The sequence below is a fragment of the Triturus cristatus genome, chromosome 7, assembly GCF_964204655.1.
Source record: "Triturus cristatus chromosome 7, aTriCri1.1, whole genome shotgun sequence".
Classification (NCBI taxonomy): Eukaryota; Metazoa; Chordata; class Amphibia; order Caudata; family Salamandridae; genus Triturus; species Triturus cristatus.
In genome coordinates this window covers 415840247-415866533 of record NC_140590.1, presented here as the reverse complement: position 1 = coordinate 415866533, position 26287 = coordinate 415840247, and the positions used below count along the sequence as shown (strand labels likewise).

The 26287-nt window shown below is 41.0% G+C and overlaps 1 protein-coding gene across 2 annotated transcripts in view; it reads right to left on the bottom strand.

Annotated features, from left to right (window-relative positions):
• Positions 1 to 26287, bottom strand: part of LOC146809832 (histo-blood group ABO system transferase-like) — a 944014-nt gene that overhangs the window by 434487 nt on the left and 483240 nt on the right. For both annotated transcript variants that reach the window (XM_085616683.1, XM_085616682.1), the window contains exon 4: positions 13059 to 13130. In XM_085616683.1, the coding sequence (XP_085472809.1) occupies positions 13059 to 13130 (72 nt within the window). The remainder of the gene's footprint in view (positions 1 to 13058; positions 13131 to 26287) is intronic.

Here is a 26287-nt window from a genome sequence, read left to right as displayed (position 1 = left end):
TAGGATGGTCTACTCAAGAATTCCCTAGAGATTCAAAGACAGGTGCCCCTGATCCAGAAGTTATGAGAAAATATGAACAAGTAGTTACCTTTCTGAAAAATAAAGTACCCCCTAAAGAAACGGATTGGGTAAAACTTGATAGAACTCATCAAGAAGTAAAGGAGTCTGCACTCGCTTATTACAAAAGTTTGTTATTAGCCTTTAAGCAATACAGTGGTGATGAAAATTTGAGTGAGAAGGATTTGAATCATTTTGTATATTGATTTGTGTATGGGTTGCGACCTGAAGTAAGTGAAATGATTAAACAGCATACAGAGAGTGGCAAAATAAAAAGATAGATGAAGTACTGAGACATGCAAAATATTTTAGTGTTGAGATTGAAGCAAAGCAGCGTAAATTAAAAGAAAAAGCCATGTGGTCTCAAGTAAAAGTTGCAGAGAGACAGGAAGCTCAATTGATTGAACAAGCAATGGTACGGGCATGAGACAAAAACCTAGCATTGGAAAAGGGAAAGGACAAATTAGTCTACATGAAGCCAAAAAGAAATGGCCATGTCATAATTGCAGAAGAATAGGGCATTGGAAAACCGAGTGTAAATTTCCCCCAAGTGCTAAAGGTCAAAATGCATCATTGAATTCACAGGTGCAGAATGAGGTGAGTTGTCAACGGCAGCGACAGCAGCAGGTTGTTGCCCAACAGAATCAGGCACCAAAACCGCCTTTTCCATAGAGCGTAAATCCTCAGAAATACAGTAACAGGATTTTACAACGAAGAACAGGTAACTAAGCTGCCGTGCGCTAGTGCTGTTTCGCTATAACGCGATGAGAGTGAGTCAGAAGAAAGTTATTGATGGTGCCGAGGGGAGGAAAAAGAGTGCGTACTTGGCGCAACTCTAGAAGAAGACCAGACAGGCCCTTTTGTGGATGGAAAGGTAAATGATGAAAACATTACTTTCCTAGTAGATACTGGTGCTACTCGTTCAACTGTTAGGGCAGCTGATGTTAAAAATGTTCCTCTCTCGGATGAAATTATCCAAGTAGTTGGAGTATCCAACAGACAGATAAAAACGTATCTCACTGAACCAGTTAAAGTTAACATAGGGAAATTTTCTGAAATGCACCGTTTTGTCGTGTGCGATTCAAGCCCTGTAAATTTGTTAGGGAGAGATTTGCTGTGCAAAATGAATTGCACAATATTTTGTACTCCAGATGGTATAGCATTTGAGACCCCTGATGAGGATGTACTGTACAAAATGACTTTGGCTAATATGGAACCTGAGAATACCGTGGCATTTGCTGTATTTGACCCAGAGGAATTGCCTCAAGAATTGAAAAAGACAGTAAAGACAGAGTTATGCGATTTCACAGGAGAAGATGTGGCATTAATGAAAAATGTAGATCCCGTAAAAATTGCTGTAAAAGAAGGAGTAAGTTACCCGAACATTCCACAGTACAAATTGACACCCGAGATAATTACAGGAGTTACTCCTATAATAGACAGGATGATTAAGCAAGGTATTCTGAGAGGAATAATGAGCAGTCCATATAATTCACCAATTATGGGTCTGAAAAAGCCTAACAGAACTTTTAGAATAGTACAAGACCTGAGAAAAATAAATAAAATCGTTGTATCATGTTGTCCCATTGTACCAAATCCATCTGTGATTTTGTATCAGATTCCTCATGATGCAGAATGGTACACAGTGATTGATTTGTGTCATGCTTTCTTTTCCATTCCATTGCACCCTGACAGCCAACAAATGCTTGCATTTAGGTTTGGCGAACGCATTTTGGCATGGTGCCGAATCCCACAGGGGTATACAGAAAGTCCCTCAATATTCAATCAGATATTGAAAAAGTCCCTAGAAGATTTTAAAATGCCCAAAAGTTCGGTTCTGGTCCAATATATAGACGACCTGCTTGTGGCATCAAGAACTCGAGAAGCTTGTGTAGTGGACACAATTGCATTGTTGAATCATTTGGCAGACGGAGGACTTAAAGTATCCCCATCGAAATTGCAATTCTGTCAGAAAGAAGTACAATATTTAGGCCACAAAATTGAAAAAGGATTGAGAAAAGTAACTGCAGATAGAATCAAAATAATAAAAGGAATGAGAGCCCCAATGACTCCAAGAGAAATGAGAATGTTTCTTGGAATGGTTGGATACTGTCGTCAGTGGATAAGTAACTTTTCCCTGATTGCAAAACCATTGGTACGTTTGACAAGGAGTCAAGATCCCATTGAATTAAATAAAGAAGAATTGACGGCTTTTAAACAATTGAGAGATAGTTTGTGTGAAGCACCACCACTTGGCATGCCTGACTATGAGAAAGAATTTGAGCTCTATTGCAGCGAAAGGAATGGATGTGCACTTTCTGTGTTGATACAGAAACACGGAAAATTGAGGAGACCGATTGCATATTTTTCAGCTATATTAGACCCTGTAGCTGTAGCATTGCCTGGTTGTTTGAAAGCTGTAGCAGCTACCTGTAAGAGTCTGGAACAGAGTGAAGGAATTGTGATGGGATATCCTGTGAAAGTGTATGTACCCCATGATGTGGCAATCCTCTTAACAAGGAGCCGCACTCAGTTCATGACGCATAGTCATCCTAGGTGCTACGAATGTGAGCCTTGTGAGCAGTGACGGCCCGTGTAGGGCGTTTTACAGGGGTGGTGATGTGGCGCAGAGGAGGGGATGGGTGAGGGGTTGCAAAATGCGGCATACGGCCGAGTTCAGGTAAGTTACGAAACAAATTAATAAAACGCCAAATGTGATGCAGCGCGTGCAATGATATTCATTTTATTAAGTTTTTTTCGTAACTTACCTGAAATCGGCCGTTTGCTGCATTTTGCAACCCCCCACCCTGCCCCTCCCCTGCGCCACGTCACCGCCCCAGTAAAACACCCTACACGGGCCGTCACTGCTTGTGAGATGTCTGAATGTGAATCCCTCAACGTTGCTGCCTGATGCTGAGAATGTGGAAGTCAGAGATGATGTGGATCATGACTGTTTGGAAGTGCTTGATTTTTGTACCAAACCACGTTCTGACATAAAAGATGTACCTTTGACAGAAAGTGACTATATGATGTTTGTGGATGGATCGTGCTTGAGAACGGATGAGGGAATTCTGAGTGCAGCGTATGCAGTATGTACGGTAGCAGCTGTATTGGAAGCATCTTGCCTGAAAGGAGTCAAATCAGCCCAGGTTGCTGAACTTTTTGCATTAACAAGAGCATGTAAGTTGGGAAAGAATGTGAGAGTGACTGTGATAACCCATAGTCAATACGGCTTCGGTGTAGTGCATGACTTTGGGAAAATCTGGTCCCAAAGAGGTTTTTTGACATCGAGTGGAACTCCTATAAGGAATCCTGAAGTGGTTGGAAATTTGCTTGAGGCGATACATCTGCTTAAGCAGTTAGCTGCGGTAAAATGTGCTGGTCATTCAAAGTCTAATTACTATATTTCAGCTGGCAACCAATTTGACAACGATATGGCTCAGTATTGTGCATGCAATCGGAACTCTGTGAATCGGGGAAGAGAAAGAGAAATGAATTCATGTCCCTTGTTGTTTACTAACACTGTGAATACATGGGAAGAAGTGAGGCAGTTGCAGGAAGAAGCAGGAGATGAGGAAATGAGACAGTGGGTAAAAGCAGGATGTGCACCACGGGAAACAGATCATGTGTGGGTTTATCGGGATGGAAGACCAGTCATGCCTGAAAGCATGGTTTCTACCATGGCACGGATGTATCATGGACAAGCACATGTAGGAAGAGATGCTATGATCAGACTTTTCAAACAGACATGGTATAATGCAAAATTTAGACTTGTAGCTAAAAGCCTTTGTCAAAGATGCCTTAGATGTCAGCACTTCAATCCTGGAAGAAAAACAGTGGTCAGTCTGGGAACGATAGGTCAAGAAGGAGGGCCTTTCACCAGAATGCAGATTGACTTAATTTAAATGCCCCCCTGCAACAGGTTGAGGTATGTTCTAGTGATGGTTGTCTGTTCTCTCGATGGGTGGAAGCATACCCAACAAGAAGAAGTGATGGAATTACCGTAGCCAAGCTATTATTGAGAGAGTTAATTCCTAGGTTTGGTTTTCCAGTTACGATTGAGTCAGATAGAGGAAAACATTTCCATAATGAAATCATGAAATTAATTTGTGCAGCATTGAATGTACAACAGAAACTACATTGTGCCTATCGCCCAGAGGCTTCGGGTGTGGTGGAACAAGTAAATGGCACCATTAAAAACAGACTGGGAAAAATGTGTTTAGCCACAGGTTTGAAATGGCCTGATGTCTTGCCTCTAGTACTGATGACTATTAGATCTATTCCAGATAGGAATACAGGCTTGAGTCCCCATGAAATCATCATGGGAAGAGCAATGCGACATGTTTTCATACCAGTCAACAAGCTATTGCCTATATCTGATGACTTGTTGTTGGATTATTGCAAAGGGTTGGCTGATTCCGTTCATTCTGTGTTCCATAAGGTTGGATCGGATGCCACCACTCTTGAAAAGAAGCCAGCTCATAATCTGAGCCCAGGTGACTGGGTGAGAATAAAAGTGTACAGAAGAAGAAATTGTTTGGTCTCACGTTGGGGAAAACCACGTCAGGTGATTCTGACCATGACGACAGCTGTAAAATGTGCAGGAGTGAAGAACTGGATTCATGCTAATCATACCTTGCGAATTCAAAATCCAGTGGATAACAAGGAAGGAGAATACTTTGAAGAATCAGATACAAGTTCTGAATCAGATACTGAAAAAATAAGAATAAGACAAACTCCTGAAAGGGGGGAGTCAGAGCCAAGACCAGTTATAGCACCAGAGAATCTTCCATTAAGAAGAAAATTGCATATTTCTGACTCCAGATCAGAATCAGACACTGAACAAGTACAAACACGTAAGGGTGAAAATAAAAATAGTGAAGAGGCTGTCAGAGAAATTCTTGATAAGGAAGTTCCAAAAGAAAGGTTAAGAAAAATTCCACCTGAAATAACAGAAGTAGATGGTAAGGTACCAGATACAGAGAGAGAGAGGGAAAGATTGTCGCGGAAGACCCACGAGGAGATGTAGGGAAACCATACATCCAGATAGAAGAAGGGTTAGTTAGTCAGCAGGAATATTGTGTGGAAGAACCACGAGTAGGGATAGAAGTAGGTAAAGGAAAAGAAGTGGTGGGAAGAAAGACTACTGAAAGTAAAGGTCAAGTTGGAACTGAATCGGAGGACAGTGATGAAGAAGTACCAGAGGGTTGAGTCCTGAGGAAAAGAGCATGGAGAACTGAGAGAAATGAAAAGGGAAATAAGTTAAAAAGACCAGCAAGGGATGAAATTTGGCCAAACAAGATAAAGAGATTGAGATACAGATTGACACAAGTAAATTCATCCAGAGCTGAACAAGTGAATGAGGTGTCTAGTCAAGAGAAGCCAAAAGATATTGAACAGACACCATCAGAGGAGAGCAAAAGGACTAGAAAGCCCAACCAGAAGTATGTCACCAGAATGGTCGTATGTGGCACTTCCTGAAGTACATGAAGAGGCAGACAGCCAAGGACATCTAGAGGTGACTGTACCAGAAGTGGTTGAGGAGGATGAAGAATCGGAAATCCTGAGAGTTATCTTGTCCGACATCGGGGAAGAGACGGATGTTCAGGAAATTCTGAATCAAGATTGTGATAGAAAAGTGAAAGACGATCAAATGCCAAACTGAAGAGACAAAAAGTGCTCTAAAGGGAGAAAATAAAAATGTACTGGAAAAGACAAACTGAAAGAACCAAGTAGGTGCTTAGAGCCTTGGGTTAGACAAAACTAGTTGTGAAGTAGAAGAGGCTAAGTCAAAAGACACTGATCATTTTTCGAAATGGCAAACACAGAAAGTAGAAAATCTAAATGTGTGTTCCTTAGAAGATGGTTCAAAATGTGTTGTTGTTGTACAGGATTACTAATGCTTCTGTGGAGTGCGTTAGCTTTAATGGTTTCATTTAAGGTTACATTAGAAACAATAGAAGGACATAGTGAAAATAAGACCAATGTAGAAACGATTCAAAAGATTTACCCGACTAAAATAGATAGAAATTATTTACATAAAGATAGGTCTATAACTGACTTTTCTAACAATGTTTTTTCAAAATTATTATATGAGTATGTGAAGACGATGGATGTGAGGGATTGCTGCGTCTGCATGCAGTTGCCTGCATCTGTATCTGAGGGAGTGACATACCATCACCTCCCAGTAACATATGGAATAACCTGTAGTGTATTAGCAAGTTTGTTCTATAAAATAGGGAGACTAGAATATTATTTTTCAGATGTAGATAACATACTTTCGCAAATACCAGTAGTAAATAAACTAAATAAAGTAAAACCTGCTAAAGTGTTAAGTGAATTTTTCTTAGAAACTAAAGAATTAACATTAGAGTCAATATTTAGAAACAATCTAACTTGTAGTTTAAAGAAAGAGGAGAAAACTTTCTTAGATATGGTAGAAGAAAGGAAATTGAAAATGCAAAAGAAGGTACCTGAGGGAAAAGAAGAAAAGACAGTCTGGGATGTTGAAAGAGAAAAACATTTGAAAGGAGAAGCTAGTCCAACAATGGCTTTACATTGGCCTCAGAAAGGAAAGCTGTGTATTAGAAGAAATCAAACTGCATATGATAACTATTTTGTAGGTACAAGTGATTCCCATGATACTTATAGAATCATGGGTGGATGGGGATTTAAAGGAGGAAATGATCCGTTTTTTTCTGGATTATATTTTATCTGCGGGAACAAAGCTTATTATCGATTACCTGATCACTGGCATGGCACATGTTATCTAGGCCTGGTTTTCCCAAAGATAATTAATGTGGGAAGAGGAAAAGATGATGCACATGAGATAGGTAGACAACTAACACGTAGAAGAAGAGAATCTTGGTCAGAAATTGTAGGAGACATTTTTGGAGCACTGATACCAGCAGTTGGAATATCTCTGAATGCACATAAAATTAGAAAATTGTCAACAGTAGTGGATCGCTTGTCAACAAGCACTGCTGGAGGAATTTTATTGGTAAATACTGAAATGGTTGCCATGCGAGCCATGGTAATGCAAAATCGACTTGCCCTTGACATAATTTTGGAAAAAGAGGGGGGAGTCTGTGGAATGCTGAAAGTTCAACATTGTTTTACTTACATTCCTGACGAAAGTCAAGATTTGAAGATGTACATTACAAATATAACTGATTTGCATGAGGAGATTGTTCCACTGGAGGTTGAAGGTATTTTGGAAAAGATTGGGAAAAAGTCTTCTACTATTAAGAACTTTTTACTAAAATTATGTAGTACCTTTATTGGTAAAATTCTGTTTCCAGTAACATGTGTGATTATTTTAGTATTAATTCTGAGATTAGAATGTCTATGTAGCAAAAGAAGAAAAATACGAAATAACATAAAAAGAGAAACTATAGAGAAAAGAGAGAAAGAAAGAAAAGAAAGCGAACTTAAAGAGGTAAAATTAGAAGAGTGGAAAGAGAATATGTATAGAAAAACAAGAGAAGAAGAGACAGGTGAAACAGTAATGTGATCTAACAAAATATTAAGAAAACTGAATTCATTTCTATTTACAAAAAAATTCAAATTTAAGGTAATGTGGGGATGTTAAAAATTACCAAAGGGGGGATTGATGGTGCAGGTAGAACAAAAGTTTGTATACCGCCTCTATTTTGCATGAAAAGACTAACTATATAACCTACTGATTATAATTTACTAACTGGTTTGTTGTGTGATATTAATTCAACCTTTTGCATACACCAATTACACGTGAGAAATTGCTATTTGCATGGCAAAATAACTCAAATAACTAAAATACGTCCGCATATTAATAGTAGTATATGTGGTAATTAGATATCGCATGATTTATGTTGCTTATGTGATGTTTGCATTCCTGATTGGATCCTAAAGGTGAATATTATCGCTTTAAATGTTGCTATATGCTAGGAAAATACTAATACATAAAGGGATTAGTGAGGGTATACATTTGGGCCTACCCTAAAATGGCATCGAAAATCGAGTTCAGAAGTGGCCACTGTCTCGTGAGCGCGATGCCTACTGCGCAGACTCGGATGGCTCCGTGAACTTCCTAAAGACCTGAGCACCCAATGTCCTCGGTCAAGATAGGATCTTGGTGGACTGCCAAACTTCAGTCAGTAAAAACTGGTTTAAATCAACAATTGGATCATACAAGCAAACCTAAAACATTGTATCATAAGGAAAAAACATACGCTACGGAAGTGAACCAGCAAAATCCATGAGAACTCAATTAAATAAAAATCGGACGTTTTCGATCAGCCAATCACAGACTTTCTCCACCTAAAAATGTTTCATATTATCCCGAAATGTATTATAAAAGAGTAGTAGAATAGGGAGGGGTCTGGCATTCGGCGGTTACTATGACTGCACACCCTCTTTGACCCCACAGGCGACGACAGATGCCTGCACGATTTCTGGTCCTTTGGAGATCTTTGGGACTGTAACGTACTGAGCAAAGAACTTTTGGACTTTAAACTTTGGCCTGCTTTATTTGGACAATTTAACGGCTATTTCGGTTATGCAGAGCCAAATGAATTAGAGAAAATCCAGATAGCAAGAATAGGTAAATATAATGTCCTGCGATTTGAATTGATTGATCCAGAAATTCTAAACTTTTGATTAAACAAATGCTAATATTAGTTGCAAACAAAATTTAGATAAACAAATATTTGATTAACAGAAATTACGAGTTTGTGGTTTTTCGATGAAGAGAATAAAGGATTCTGAGTCTTAAAATGTGTTTTAGCTGTTTCTAAATCACCATCAACCAATCCAACTAATTGGTCCGTCGACCAAGTGGGTGGAGTGCCTTGATGTTTGGGATTAGGAATCTTTAGGTGGCGAATGTTAATGTATATTTTGTAAAATAACTTTTTCTTCCCTATAGGTTATAAGGTATCCCCCCACATGTCCAGCAGAATCATCATCCTCCTGTGTGCAGATACGAATGCGTTAGTGTGAATGTTGGTGTTATGGGCCCCACCAATGAATGCGTGTGTGAATGAATAAGTGTGGTTATGGATCTGTGACGCAGGGAGGATCTGTAAATTTGCCTCCCTTTCCGCTGGAGCAGTTACATAAACTCAGATGAGCACTGCTGAAATATCTTTTTTTAGTAGTAAATCGGCAAATACTAATTAACTGAACTAACAATTACATTTCTTTGCGCAGAGGCTCGCTGAGTGTATCTAAATAAGTTGTGTATACAAAGGCAGGAGGAATTTCAAACTTTGCCAAGAGGCACCGAAGAGAAGAGAATTTTCTTGCCAAGATCTGAGCCCTACCTAAAAAGTTTGGCTGTTCAGATGCCACCACAGTTGTATTTATTGCACTCACTTGAGACAGACTTCCTCTGCAGAGGGAAAATAAAAACTCTAGAATTAATCGATCAGTTCAAAGTCTGCAATTCCTTGAATGAGTAGTAAACTGCATCCTGGCACAACATGACCGCTGAAGTTTAGGAAAACCACATCTCGCTTACTTTTTCTAGCAATTTTAACAGGAGAAATCCATTTTTTTCGCTCAGGTTTGCTAATTTTAAAAGAATAGCCCACAATCATACGAGCTGCGTTACGGTGCACATCAAACAAGCACTTAAAAGAATAAATATTTATGCTTTATGAAATATCCTAAATAAAATATCATCTCAATGTTCACCCATAGCTCTTTTCAGAATGCACTTCGAGAACAAAAATTGTGCAGCATAGCCCAAGTTTTACTATGTAAATCCGGGCTAAGTGCAATTTTGGTGACACTATCCCAGTAAGGAAATATATACATAAGACGCATCATTCAAGCACACCACCTCTGCAGCAGGTCTGTCCAGTACTGCCGCAAGGAACAGGGTGTGGGTTGCACTAGCTTCAACTGCGCCAGGGGAAAAAATAGAAAAGCGGGTGCTGTGCTAAAATAAAGCGCGGCGCCTGTAGCTCTCTTTAGTATGTCACATCGAGAACAGCAAATATTGTACAGATTAGCCCATGTTTTACTTAGTATTCCATGGCTCAGTGCAATTTTTGTGACAGGACCCTAGTAAGGAAAGGTTTATATAAGATATGTCATTCAAGCACACCACCTCAGCAGCACGTTTGTCCAGTACAGCCACCAGAAACAGGGTGTGGGCTACACTGTGCCATGGGAAAAAATATAAATGCGGGGGCCGTGCTAAAACAAAGAATGGCGGCCATGTATAGTCATTAAAACATCATGCTGAAATCGGCCACCGTGCTAAGATATAAATAGCGGGGCCCATTTATATTTAAGTATTGTGCATGGCAGCCCGTGAAGTGGGCACAATGGTTATAAACAAAAACATGAAACCTCATGCCGTGCTAGGTGTTGTGGTGACAAACAATTAGTAACACATAACAAAAAGCGTAATTGAATTGTACTTGGTTAGTGCTCCTTCCGATGAAACGGATGTGATGTATCGTGGCACCAACCAATAAGGAGCCAGGATAGAAAAGTAATGCAGGAGTTAACCAATGGCAAGCAAGAGGCAGGATTGTACTCGCTATACTGCTTACAGCAGGTCTTGACCTTAAAAAGATTGAGAAAGCCAATAGATCTTGCATAGGAAAAAAATTATTAGCCTTGCCAACGCTTCTTTCCATTGTGAATTGACCTGAACAGTGGCCAAACTTTAGTTGACTATGGCATCGAGGTAGGGTCAAATCCCGGGACCAAAGAGCACTAAATGTCGATTCTGAACAGACATCCTCTAGTGAACCAGAATTGACTTAATAAATTAACTCCAATACCTCCTATAATAAATTGGTTTCTGTAACCCTTGTGTAAATGGCAGTCACAAATTTCTTTATAATGGGCGACTTGTGACGCACCAAGTCACAGATTATAAAGAAAAGACAGCAGAGCTTGACTTTTATAAGTTATTACAGTCGAGTTCTGATGTCACAATGCCTGCTGGCAAAGCAAGCAACCGTGGTGAAAGGTAGGTCAGGTCATAGAGCATAATTGAAGCAGCTGTTTGAAGGAAACAAAAATGGAACATTGCTTTTCTTTCTTCTGCTCCATTTTAATAGCTTGCAGTGACAAGCAGAGAGAATATTTTTTGCACTCTTCAGAGTGGGTCCTGGGCTCACTGTCCTGATGAGGGGTAAAACCCCGACACTGGTCCTAGGATGCTTGCTTCCGGTCTAGAAAGGGCCAGGGTTGGCAGTACGGGCTGGACTGTTCCCATGAGGCACATGGTCATGACTGATTTGCATATGGCCAGGTCTAACCTGGGTGGCATGGTGAGCAAATGAATGATGGATTTAACCCAGATCTCTTGACTGGGAGTGAATGTTTTGATTTGTTCTAAATTTGTGTCTTTTGCAGTGTTCTTATCAAGGCACTTATTCTTACGGGTGATGACACAATGAACAAAGCTTGGAGCTTTAACTGCTGAACCTGCAAAGTTTTTTAAAGGATTGCTGAGACAGGAGAATAATGTGACTATAAAGACATAGGAAAATGCCTTGTGCCTGTGTGGAAAACGAGTTCTGACTATCACACATTTGAGAATCTTTGGTACAGTGAGATCAAGAGATCTGTCCACCGATGTTATATTCTGTCTGTGACCACAATAAAAGAGCATTCTACTTGATCAGAAGATGTGTAAATGTTTTGGATCATGCAAATGTAGAGAAAGATCTGTGTGAATTTGGTTGGGAAGATATTGATGGGGTGCTAAAACCTATGAAATTTCGAAAGCCTCTACCCATAGAACTTACACGCACATGTACTTGCAATACCTTTGCTACAAAAAAATATATCCCTGCTGATATGCTCTTCTCAAATGTTTAACATTCTGCAAATTTACCATGAGCGATTGCCAAAACAAATAAATAAAGTGAACTATGAAAATGTGTCTAAAACAGGAGTGATAAACATTTATTTTTTCATATTCAGATCATGAACATTGTTTGGTATATATATATAAAAGGATTAAAAAACATTTTTTGTTTCATTTCTATATATGTCTCTTCTTCTTCCTATTATAGCTGCCATTCTTGAAAATGGTTTCTCTGAGGAGTTGTTTTCTGCCTCTATAAAACTAATTGACCCCCCAGACGTATATTTTAAGACCATAATGAAGTATATAGGTCTCATGGTTCCTGAAATATGACATCCTCACTGCAACACATCCACCATTTTTAAAAATGTTGTATAGAAAAATTAAACTCGGATCAGCAATGTCGACCCAAGTTAAATTGCTTCTCTAATGATCCCAAAACACAAACCAAAAAAGAAAATTTCTCGACAACATTTTTTGTACGGAGGTATGGGCAAGGTTTTTGTTTGTGGGCAGCACTATGTCCTATTTAGAGGCACTGTAATATATTCATCAACATTTGTCATACATGCCAGTAAAGTCCCTTAGTGCATTGGGCATTATGTGCTTTAAAATGCACCATTTACAATAGACTCGAAAAATTGTTTCAAAAGATCCTTTTAAACTCCATATAAAGTGTTTTTTACAACCTATTAAGTATTGAGCAATATCACTGGTCTAAAGTGTTTTAAAATGCATACATTCTTTCATCCATCCACCCTCTAAAAAACAAATTAACCTCACACTTATTTACCCATCCATGCAGCTGCACAAAACACAATTAGCAACAAACAAGCACTTTCACTTATAAACATCAGACTGGCCTACTACCACTGATATTACTTGCTTCCTTTCTGTGGGCATTGTGAACAGCATTAGAGGGCATGGGAAAGATAGAAACTAAACTCGAGAAAGGAGAGAGAGAGTGTAGAAAAAAAGGCTGTTTCCAGAAGGGCAATGTTTTAAAAGAAAACACCAAAGTTTTACAGCAGAAAGGTATATAAAACTTAAAAAGTGAATTTGATGAGGGTGTGATGGGGGAATGCATGTTGAGATTTCAGTTACTGCTCCACCTTGAAATAGAGCAAATATTTCTAAAGGATATATTGGAACTTCCAATACTGTATGTTTCAAAGGGAATTCTTACCTTTCAGAGTTCCAATTGAAATTCTTAAACACTTCAGTCTTCGTCACCCGATGATCTTCTGTGTTGCAGTGTCTTAAAAAGAAAAATGATTAGGTGTTCTGATTAAACAGAGAGCCTGTACTTTCATTTCTCACCAGTTTAAACTGAAATCTGCCTGGTTATTTATATTTATATTTTATGATACATTGAACTGGTAGGTAAGTGCATCATTATAGTACAGGTTATTAGGTGGTGCAAGCTGTCTCTTGAGCCTCAATACACACTACATCTTAGGTCTGCCTATCAAATTGGATTAGGACTTGGTCTGAAGAGTATTTCTCACCTGTGAGAGTTGTAAATTATCTTTTGTACCTCCAAGGGATTTAAGTCAACGTCCATTCTTCCTCTATGCTGGTGGCTTGCCCTTATCTCAATCTATTGACGCATACAAGTTTGTAGTATCAAATCCCTTCTTCCCCTCTTATGAAAGATGTTAGCCACAATAGTAATTACAAACCAACAACTCATTTGAATAGCTGGAAGCTGCCACTGAGGTATGATTATATATGTACAAAAGATTACTGAAACGAAACAGAGTTATGTGGTTCTGGAGGATCCTGTATAAAGAAATTCTTTATAACAAAATGTAAATGCATAAAAATGGTAATAACAATTGTATAGTGCAATAAATGAAAAATAAAGAGAAAAAACATTTTCGTCATTATTCAACATTAATAAGGGTGTAAATGTATGGTGATTGACAGAGTTAGTATTAGGGTCATGGTAACTGCTATAGTGTGCATTACATTTCCACTTCGGTTTAGTGTTAGGGTAATGGCCATGGTTACGGCTAGGATTATAGTTAGGATTAGGTTTAAATTGAGCTTTATAGTTTAGCATGCTTCAATCATTTAATCTAAGGCTAGAGCCAGTGTTAGGATTAGAGTTAAATTGATCTTTAGGGATTGGCAAGGTTTAAGCATTTAGGGCAGGGTGAAGGCCAGAATTAAGGCTAAACTGAGCTTTAGATTTAGGCAACGTTAAGTACTTAAGGGCGAGGGCAAGGAACACCCTTTTTATCCAAAAAGGAATTCAATCTAACAGATTTACTGTAGCAGAACATGTAACATTCAGCAAAATGTGTGTTATTTAGGTATATTTATAGCAGGTTTTCCATAACAGTTTGTTAATTGTGGCCTTCTTCCTAAACACATAGATCCAAGTGAAACATGAGCAAGGGCATGTTGTGTATGACACAAATGCACAAATAGTGTTTACCTAATTTTTCTAATAACAGGGCCTTTTGTTGTTTGTGAATCATAATCGTTATCCTAAGGATCAATCATTACACTGACAACACTGGGACGAGAACTGCCCAGCTCAGAGCTCAGAGCTACAGGAATGCTGATCGCAGCACCAGATCACAAAATCACCAGAACAGACACAAATAGGGAAGGGTCAGAGTTCTCCATCATTCAGATTGCGAAGCAATATTTCATGTGCAATAGAAGACTTGGCAGCAGTAATAGTAAAGCCATGGCCTCCATGCAAATCATTTCTTAGCAGCACATGGCAGACAAGAGAAGGGGTTCAACATGAGTTCAGAAACTGCCCTCACCTACCCAAATGAACAGCAAATCCAGTAAAAGTAATGTGAGATGATGTTGATGAGGGAATCTAGTATGTGCTGGTTAGATTCTGTCTCTGAATCAGTCTGCTAAGTTTCCAAGGGCACAGGATAGGGTGGCAGCCCTCTTGAATAGGTGTGACCTGGAACATTGTGTCTACCATTGTACGAAGTGTTGCCTACTGCCCCGGCAGTGCTGAGTCAAGGACCATACAGACACAGCAAAAAGAGTATAAAGGGTAGAACCTGGGTAAAGGGGCATGCACCCACCTCACTTCCATTAGCAGCGTCACCTGACTGGTGACCCCAACACAGAGATGGGAGTATGTTGAAGAAAGATCTTATGCAGAGGCAGAGTGTGAGTCCTAATGGTCACCAAGAGGCACAGAAACCTCTGCATATAGAGCAGGGTAGGGGGATACCATTTTCAGCCTGTGTCTCCTCTGGTGTCCATGCAAGGCTCAAGCTGTAACTAGGACATCTTCAATGGGTTGCAGTTTCTCCATGCAGTGTACCCTCCCTCAAGGGCACGCTTGCCGGCACTCTTAGTACAGAGGTATGGTGGAGTCTCTCCTTCCACTGCCAACCCGCTCCTGAAGTACAGTCCCCACTGCAGACCTATCCTCATGACCCACAAAAAATCCCTGTGTAGGTGTGCAGAGTTAAATAATATCTATGTGTCACACTCCATAAGCAACAGGAGTAGGGCTTTTTAGCAACTGCAAATGGGCCCAGTATTTAACTAATGCCCTTTAAAGACAGTCAACCAATACCCTCTTCCTGTGAAAATCGGTTCTCTATACCCTTATGATTAACGCCCGTTTACTCTTTGCTGCCTCTGCTGTGGGGACCAGGAGGTAAAGACCACAACCTCTAGCCTCCTTTGCGGCTTGTTGCCGCCAACGCCATCGCTCTGTGCCCGGAGACGCTATAAAATCAATTGGAGGCTCCTGCGAAGCCCAGGCCAAGGGCGGGCTCGTCTGCGCCCGTCAGCGGCCGAAAGAGGCTGGGCTGGGCCAGGTCTCTTGGCTCTCTTTTTGGAGCCGTGCGATCAGGCCAGGACTTACCCAGTTTACAGCTTTTTGGATCGAACTTTCAAGGGCAGGAATAAGGTACTTTGCACAATTCCTTTCAATGGTGATCCCTGACTGTATTCTCTGTTACTTTGCTTTTTAGTTCCTATGTTTAGAGCCCTGGGAGTGCCCCCCGTATTTCTCATAGATACTCCAAGAAGCCGTATTTCTGTACCTCAGTACACATAAAGCATCTCCAGACCAAATAGCAATGGGTAAAAGGAAACTGACTATCGGCCAAGGGGGTCTTTCAGGAAATAATACAGCAGGGACCATAGACTCCTTCCTAACCAGAGCGGCAAGTGTTATTACGAAGTAGATCGCTCTGACTGAGAGAAGGCTCACCATGGAGACTGAGAAATTAGCACGGCTCTGTAAGGAATGGAGAACTGCTGGATGTAACTAGGGACCCAGTGGGAGAAAGATCCTCCCTTATGCCTCTAGCCTCATCTATGGAAGGACCATTTGGTATCTGGTGGCTTGACCCAAGTCCCCCAGGCGAGTAGTACTCAAGAACCAGTGGGTGTGTTCCCTTCTAGTAAAATTAACACTATTTACACACCGGGGGTCGATTATTCTACCTCAGGCGGCCCATATGAAAGGGCAGGCAACAGCCAAAGAAGGTCCACCACCCACATGTTCTTTCTTCCACCCTAATATGGCCACAGTTGAAAATCACTGAATACTCCATCTCCCCCCTCAATCAGCACCCCTAGTTGCTGTTCTATTAGGGGTTCCTTCACTTACACCAGGTATTTTGGAAACTTCTTTAGACCTTATACACAAGACCATTCATTGGTGCAATAACAACGTGATCAATGGTCCTAAAATATCCTCTGACATCATTATGGCCAGAAGAGTGGGTTGGATTGGCCATGGGACTAGGCAAAACGTTGTGGGGATTGCATAATTGTTAACTTCAAGCACCCCATGCAGGCCAAAGCACTAGCAGGATGCCAATATAAGGATGGTACTAAAATTAAAATTAGAACAGTTTCTTTGCAGTCCTTTTACCCTTTTAAACAACCCCTAGCAAATCCCCCCTGGCAGTTACCGTTCAAGCTGGTTGAGCTCGTTCAAGACAGAAATGTGAACCCAATTTTACCCTTGACTAATCATTACATACCTTTAGCTAGCCCTTAGGGTCTTGACGAAAATGATTGACTAATGTCAGCGGCAGAACAAAATGCAGGATATGAAGTCGCCACCTAAGGCTCTCACTAAGTCAACTGTACCTGCTTCTACATTCCAACTTTCCAACTTCTGTTGGATAATCCCTCTAATCCCACCCAGCCATTCCTGGTGACCCCCACATGAAGGTCTTGTCCTGGAAAATAGCTGGCCTTAATTCGAAGAAGGGCAACATAGCCTGGGAACACTTTCTTGCTACACACCATATTATTGCCATACAAGAAACGTGGGAGCCCAATAATAGCTTTTATCTGAACAGTTTTATTTCATTTTGCAAACATGCTACCCCTTCGAACATGGGCAAAGCTGGGGGAGTCTTCTTTTAATGTTCTCTACCAAACTTTCTTACCAAGTCAAACTGATGGACTGTCGATCACCCCATGTGCTAGCAATGGAACAGTCATGTAAGAATCTTCCCACTTTGTTATTGGTTAACTTTTATAATTCCTTCTCCAGAACCCACAAGACTGAACATTTTCTGGCCTTAGATGAATTTCTGGAATGTTATGGGGAACGAAGACAAGCTCACCATGACAGAATAATATTAGGGGACTTTAACATCCATCCTTGTTGCCTTAATTGCATTTCCAAGTCGAAGGAGAAGGACAGCTCTCAGTTGTCAAATCATTTTGAGCACACACCATTGGGCACTTTTTTAGAAAGTCTCCTTTCAGCCCATAATTTACACTGCCTACCGCAAACAGACACGTCTGCCCTGGTCCCTACCTATGTAGGCAGTGATAGCTCTAGTATAATTGACTATAACATGCTTTCTGCACTATTAACGCAAGCTGTGAAAAATGTAAGCGTTACCTGGAACTGCCATAGTGATCAGAATCCTCTAATATTGGATCCTTCCTTTTCGCCGCCTTAAAGGGGGGGTGGCGAGTCAAATCTCTAACATTAGCACCAAAGATCAAGTGCGGAGATTGAAGTGGGAAAGGATTACCCCAGAGAGCTTTCTAGATAATCTGTATACCTCCTGTGCCCCGGAGTTTCAAGTATGTATGGATCCTGCCCCACATGATGTTGCAGGGATTCTGCTCATGCACAGAACTATGCACTGGAAACCAAGACCTCAGTGAATTGTGGTGTACCAAAAAACTCACCTCAGTACCCAGAACCCCTATCCGACTACCATCAGTGTCTCTTTCATTCTCCATACTATTGCGAAGCTACCAATGATTAGACAACCCAGAACAAGCGATTTAGGGTACTCTCAGGAATGGTGGGAATCAAGAACACTATTTCATTTTTATTCTCATATAAGTCTGCAACGTGAGTAATCAGAGACACTGAAAAGTTTAAAATGTTTATTTTTAACTACGTGCTCTAAGATGCAGTATTTTGGCTGACATAAGCAGGTAAGTGATTAGAAATAAAACAATCAGCATTGTTACAATTCCATAAAACATAAAGGGAGAAATCATGTTATAATGATAGTGGAAACAGGTCTTATAGCGCCTTGTGTACCACCTTCCCCTGGCTAGGAGCTAGTTTTATAATAATAGAAGGTCTCTAGGTTTGAATGGGGAACCCCATACCTCCAAGATCAGCAGAGGTTAATCACATCACAGGATCAGCAACGCTCTCTGTAGTTGGAAAGGTTTTCTCCACGTGCCCGCCTCATGCATGCAATGCAATATTAAAGGCACCCGAGTTTCAGATATTTGCAGCTGTGTGCGTGTTGTGTCTAGATTGTGGGCCGATCAACCTGAATCAACATCATACATTGTTATTATGACCTTGAAGTTTTCTGCACACAGTGTACAGACTGAGGTTGCGGTGTAAGTCTAGGGATGTGAAAAACAGACCATTCTCATGTGAAGAAAAGCAAGCAGTTTAACTTACAACAACAGATACATGTAGTGTTGTGTGCAAAAGCGGCAAAAGCGGCAAAAGTGTCAAAATGGTGTTTAACTTCTTATACGCTTATGTTAACATAGCAATGTGTGCAAGCAGAACCCTGTCTCCACTACAATGATAGAGCCATCCTAAATGCCTTTGACAAAATTACCAAGCAGATAGCCTCCAATTTATCCACCAAGACTAGAGTAAGATGCCCAAAACTCAAAAGGTGGTCTGACGGCACCTGTTCGGCTTCCCACAAAGAGCTAATGCAGGCCCTTAAACGAAACGCGAGGGATGCAACACCAATCAGGAGTTGTAGGAAGGCATATAAATTTGCCGTACAGGAAAGAAAAAAGCAGATAAGGGAGCAGGCTTGAGATGCCCTCAGCCAAGCTAGTGTCTTAGGTGATAGCCCTAGATTTAGTCCCCTTTACTTAGACACACCAAACTCCAGTAGAGACTGTACGATACCTGCTGAGCATAGGATCCAGCACTTTGGAAACATCTATAGTGACGCAAATCTAGAAGAGCTTGTGGTACAAATAGTTCCCGGATTAGCAAGCACCTCTGTCCACTTTAGCACAGATGAGGTCTATAAAGCTATCATTTCAACATCTGGAGGAAAGACCCCTGTACAAGGCCGATCCCACATTCTGGGCCAATATTTTGGCTCATGTTTTTAATGCTGCCTGTTCTTGGGGCTTCCCTTCATTATGGGCCAAGGCGATTATCATCCCCATTTTCAAAAAGGGCGCTCGGGATGACCCTGTTTGTTATAGACCGATTACTCTCTTAGACTCAGCTGCCAAAATTTTGGGGAAAGTAATATTGGATCGCCTAACAGTTTGGCTTGACCATTTTAAGATTATTTCCGATCAACAGTACGGCTTTAGGCAGGGGAAAGGGACACTGGACAAATGCCTTAACCTGCACCTAGTGATTGGGAAGTATACCATCACCAAGAAGGGAGTTTTACATATGGACCTAACCTCAGCTTTTGACTGTGTAAATAGGTCTAAGCTGTGGTTGATCTTATGTGACATGGGGTTAAATGCAGAATTGGCCTCTTTCCTGCACACCACTCATGAAAATACTACAGCAGCGGTAAGGTACAATGACGATGACAGCCTGACAGAAACCTGGGTAGTAAGGAGGGGGGGGTTTGGCAGGGGAGCAGCTTAGCACCCTTGCTGTTTACGCTATACATTAACAAATTATTAAATAGAGGCTACTCCAAACGAATTCTTTCTCAAGCAAGAAGTAAGATAGAGAAAATTACAAGAGAGAGCCCTTTAACAACAATTAAGAAGTCTAAAGCTAAGGACAGGATTGCATTTATATCGACGTACAGTAGAGAGACTAATCAGATATTCAGAATTTTAAATAAAAACTGGAGTCTACTAAAAGGTGTGCCTGGATTAGTGGTCATAATTCCGGAAAAAACGGTAATCACTTATCGAAACTGTCCAAATTTGCGGAGCATGATTTCGAAAAACTATGTAGAGAAGCTACAGGATGAGGGCACGAATTGGTTGCCATCTCCACCCAAAGGCTTTTATACATGTAATAATTGCAATATCTGTGCTCTTGGCCTTAATCGAACTAAATCATTCAAATGTAATACAGATAAAACTTATATTATTAATGAATTTATGAATTGTAATAGCACAGGTGTTGTGTATGTGATCATTTGTAACTGCTCCAAGGTGTATTTTGGGAGTACTAAGAGGATGTTGAAACTACGAATACAAGAGCATAGACGGGCAATCATAAATGAGGATGTGAAGTCTCCCTTATACCAACATATTAAATCTAAGCACAGTGAAAATAAGTCATTTAAACTTCATGGTGTGCAGAAAATTGTATTAGGACCAAGAGGAGGAGACTTAGTGTTACGTCTGAGACAGCAAGAATCCAGATGGATTAGTAGATGTAGAGCGGTGCGTTTTGGTTTGAACATTGACTCTGAGTTGCACTATTTCCTCACATAGTTTTCACCTTTTAGAGTGTGTACAGACAATGTGATGTTGTTGAACACTGGGACGAGTTCGGGCTTTATGTTACAGTGTCTTAGGCAACATTAATTAGACAAGATTTAAAGTCTGTATTCATATCGACTGGTATAATCTTGCCAGAGTAAAACATTGGGTCATCAAGGGTTTGGATTTAACGTGAGATGCCAATAGTAATTATTTCCAGTGTGATATTTCAGTTGAAATATATATTTTATAAGTAATTCATGATAATAATGCTGTTAAGATATGTGTTAGATTTTATTTTTGAGAATTAGAAGCCTATGTGAAGTTAAAATCTGAATGGAATATTGTTGTCGGACATTTGTTATAATAGACTGTTTAGGAGCAGTCTTGGATCGTGTGGTGAGTGTTAGCTCCTTGAGATAATATGGTGTTAATACAAATTTGGAGGTCGCGAGTTCTAGACCGGCATAGTAATTGTGGTGCTACTGGGCAGTCGATATACAACGTGAGATGCAAATAGTAATTATTTCTAGTGTGCTATTTCAGTTGCTAGATATATTTTTTATGAAGTAATTAATGATAAAAATGTAGTTAAGATATGTGGTAGATCTTATTCATGAGAATTAGAAGCCCATGTGGTATCACAGTTTGAATGGAATATTGCTCCTTGAGATAATATGGTGTTAATACAAATTTGGAGGTCGTGAGTTCTAGACTGGTATAGTAATTAGGGCGCTACTGGGCAGTTAATATACATGCTTTGAATAATTGAGTACATAAGTTGAGTTTAGCTAATAGATTTAGCATGTTTTTGAGAATCAGATAAGTCAGACTAGTGGCGCAAATGGTAGGTGTGGAATACTTTGTTTTACACATTGTGAAAATTTGGACATTTGTGAGTTCGAGAACGAGTTGGGGCTAATTCCATCTTTGTGATTTTTGTTGAAGTAATGGAGATTTAACATTTTAGGTGTTTTTCAGTTATATCATCATATATTAAAGGTTTTTTAATGTTGTAGATTGATATTAATGATGTAGTTTGTAAAAGGTATCTATTAGGCTGGTTTACGATGGCTGACCAGAATGGAAGCCGTAGTATGGTAATCAGTGGGATAGTATTTCTAGAGTGTGATTGGCTCAAATGTCATTGTTTTAATGTGATTGGTCAGTAAACAGAGTAAGATTATGGGAAAGTCGACTGCTAGTAGTTTTTGTTAGGGGATATCTTGAACTCATAACAGTAAAATATAAAATATAACATTATAAAAGTGGAGGGACTAATAGTCTTTCTTTGGTACTTTGTGCTTTTTTTGTCGCAGAGTGAAAGATTTTGAACTTAGTGAAAGGAGGAGGACTGAAGGATTTCAGAAAAATAATAATTGATTATTTTCAAGGTATGTTTTGAACTCTTGACTGTCAGTTAACAGATTGAGTATGTTTTTGAGAATAAAATGTTGATGGGATATTTCAACCATGAACTGACTGGTGTATAAGTCTGATCAGTGACGTAATTGGCAGGTGTGGAAAAAGTTTGTCTGACACCTTGTGAAAAATTTGGAAGTTTGGGTGTTCGAGATAATTCCATTCCAGAGAAATAATAATTGATTATTTTTATGATATGTTTTGAAATCTCGAATGGCAGTAGTTTAGGTAATGGATGACTTTAGCTAAAAACAGTCTAGTTGAATAATATTTTTTGGGTGGCAGTATTGTGATTAATTTTCTGGTTCTTGATTTTGATTTTTTACACAGTGATTATCTTTTGAACATAGTGAAAAGAGGAGTATTGAAGAAATTATGAGAAATAAGAATTGATGGAATTCAAGGTAGGTTTGAGCTTACCCATTGCTCACCTCCTGATTTTAGTAAATACTGCTAGGTACTAATTCAATGGGGACCTTTTGTTTTCTTATTATTTTTTAGAGACTTAATAAGGAATTAGGTGTGAGACTTTTCTATTTCAAAGATCAATTTAGGTTAGTGCGACCTTTGTTTTTTTTTTTTTTTTTTTTTTTTTTTTTTTTGAAAACCTTTATTGACAGTTCAATAAGAACAAGTATGGGCCTACAACCCCCCAGGGCCGGCCGCTAAGCAATCAGAGCAATAACGACAAGTATAAACACAGGCAGCACTTCGGGGAGCAAAATCGTACTGCTAATACTGTGAACAGCGTAAGTAGGGCACCAGGAGAAAGAGGTTTTCATTTTATGATGAAACAAAGCAGAAGGATCAGGTGACAAGCAATTTTAAAAACAACGATCACGGATATGCAGAGTAATGAACGTTAGCGATTTACAGCAATCTATTCGGTCAATGGCGCAAACACAAGAACATCAGGATGGGTAAAAACATAGTATACAGTTGCGCCCGCAGTCCCCCGCCAGAACTCCCCAAGAACACCCCTGAAGTTGTGAACACATGGAACGGCAACGAGGCATAGCAAAGGGAGGTGTATCACGCTGATCCCAGAAAAAGAGAAACAAAAAGAATCAGAGAAGAAAAAGGAGGCCATGGAAAAAAGGTGAAAGAATACAGAATCCCCTCCCCCAAACCCCCACCCTGCACCTCTGCAGATGAGTACGGCCCCCCCCCCCAGCAGTGTGCCTGTCGCCCTGGAACCTGACCCGAAATGTAGGAAAATAGGGAAAAAGAAGTAGGAAAGGACCCCCACCAGACGGGGGGGTAGAGAAAGTATTTATAAACTGGAGGAGGGCCTTCATAACAGACCCCCGGCTTCTCCCTCCCGCACGGTAAGGTTCCCCTAAAGGTAACAAGGAACAGCACAAAAACAATCTTCTCAAACCACGATGGGGAGCATTATGCACCTATTGTGCCAGTAGCTATGTCAGGAGAGCACACCACCCCAAGCCCGCCCGTCCACTAGGTGACCACCCCCGAGGGGCCAGCCTCATCCCTGACCACTCTGTGGAATTCTGCCCATGCCTACCCCTCGACCCAGCACCATACCCAATGTTTCTAGGCAGAGGAATGTCCAACAACGACAGAGAAGCGACGCACACAGGCGGGGTGGAAGTCTCTGAGCATCAACACAGTCCGCCGCGTGAGGAAACAGGCTTCCCAGTGCTGCCCCAGGATCTGCACTGCACGCAAGGTTCAGGAAGGCAGAAGCAGCCAAAGCAGACATTAGTTGCTGGAGTTGTCTCTGGGTCGCAGGAGGGCATGCACGGGATGAGGCCACCACATCCCACTCAGGTCCAACGCCTCCGGGACAGATCAGGCCCTCAGAAGGTCGAACACACTGTAGCACACTGGCCGGGGCGTCCAGTCGTGTACTAACCTCAGGGGTGGCCGCCACAGCGTCCTCCTGCACGCAGTGTGGGTAGACTCTGTGTTCGTGCGGACAGGCGGGCCGCCACTGCCCCAACTCCGACGCCACACCATCGAGCTTACTCCCCAAGATCACGAAACCATGAACCAAGGAGGAGTGAAGAGTACCAAGAGCCTCGAGGAGGTCGCCGTACCCCAGCTCAGCTCTCTGTGATCTCGCCGCCACACTCCCAATAATCGTACGCTCACAGGCCCGCTGCGGCCCAGCGGACAGGATGGTAGGCTTCATCGACCCAAGATGGCCGCCAAGTATGCCCGACCCTCACCGGGGCCGGGACCCCGGGACAAGCGTCGCGATGGCCACGTCGCGGGTGACCGGGTTCCGGGGGCAGGCAAAAAAACTATCCGTGGTCACGGGCAACAGTCGTCCCCACCACGGACCAGCTCCCGTAGAAGTCCGGGGGCGGCCCGCAATGATCGGAACAGGATACGGACGGCGGCCGGGCAGCTCACCAGCAAGGCAGGGGCAGTCACCGGAGGATCTAAGATTTGCACCCCCGGTCATGCACTCGGTCAGCTACACTGGGCAGTAGAAGCGACCACGCTGAAATGTAGGCCGAGTTTGGCACCGCTCCGGTGGGCCGACTCCACCCAGTCACCTCCGGCCGCTGTTGTCGCACTGCCACCCGGCCACGGCGTCCACTCGATGTCCCGGCTCCAGGGCCGCACAGGCCGTAAAGTTCCGATGCAGTTTTCTCCGGCGATAGCACGGCTAGAAACCTCGGAGTCACACAGTCGGGAGCCCCTCTCCTTCAGAAACACGACCACGTAGCACAGGTTGAGGATCTCAGGCAGGATATCCGTGCGGGATGCGGAGGTTCACGGAGCCGGGAGTCTACGCTGCCGTCTCGGTCGCCATCTTGGCTCCTCCCCCCAGTGCGACCTTTGTTAATATAAAAGTAAGGAGTTCTTGAGTAGCCTTAATTGGAAACTATCAATGAAATTAATGTATATGACAGGTATTATTCCTCATCCATCACAGAGATTTGGGGGCACGCTGTTAATTAGGGACCAGCAATATTTCATTTTCAGAACAAGAAGAGAGATCTTTATTATAAGAACATAATAATTATGTATGTATTTATGTAGACATAAGTTCATATATCAGGTTACACTGGTTCAATGAGTAACGTTGGGGAATGTGATTTTCTAACATGTAAGAAAGGGATATGGATGAATTCTTTTAAACTAAATGGAGAAGAGAATTTTCAATACATGTTTCATTTCCCATTGACTATAGATATCTGGTTGCGCGCCGCAAATTTATGACACAAAGTATTCGATGTTTAGAAAAAGAAGAGAATTCTTCTCTCTAAAATACAAGGTGTGTGAAGTTTAACAATCATTACTATAGTTTATTGGAAACTGTTAATTTATTAATTTTATAGAAGTCACTGTTGCCTTTTTCATTTGGTGAGGGGTGCTATATATCATTATTATAGGAAGTGTCTGTATTAGAATCAGGTCATTTAAACTAAATGTTTGTTGCATCACATGGTTTTGGTATATTGTGAAAATCGGGTGTAAATTGTATGTTTATTTGTTTATTATTACAGCCCTGATGAAGTCCTAAGGGAAGGACGAAACGCGTAGGCAGAAAGGCTGTTGATCTATAGAAAATGCAACTGTGATCTACAAATCGATTTTGTATTGTCGATTGAAGCAACTCGTTGAAGAATCAGCAAATTTGAAATAAGAAAAAAATAAAAGGTTACTGAAACCTGAAGGAAACATTTCATGGACTCTATTTTTTGATGTTCCTTCTTAACTGTACACTTTTATTGATTGTGGTTTTGATGACAGTGAACCACAGGAAGTTGAGCATCTAACATTTTTCAATTGGGTGGTACTGTATGTGTTAGTTGCGCACATTGTGTTCCCTTACTGTCATTGTTCTCAGAGTCTTGTAAATTAGGAAACTTCCTAATATCTAGATGTAAAGATGTACCCAGGGCTGGCACTAAGATGATCCCTGCACTCCTGTACTCTGATGACGCAGTTCTACTGGCCAAAACTGCATTGGGCCTTCAACAACTTTTAAACGGTTTTATAGCTTTTATGGATTCACTAGATCTAACTACAAATTTTAAGAAGTCACACACAATTGACAATAGGTTCGCAAAAGGCAGACAAGGCCAAGTTTTACTGCAAGGGGGCCGTACTAATTAAAGTATCCACGTT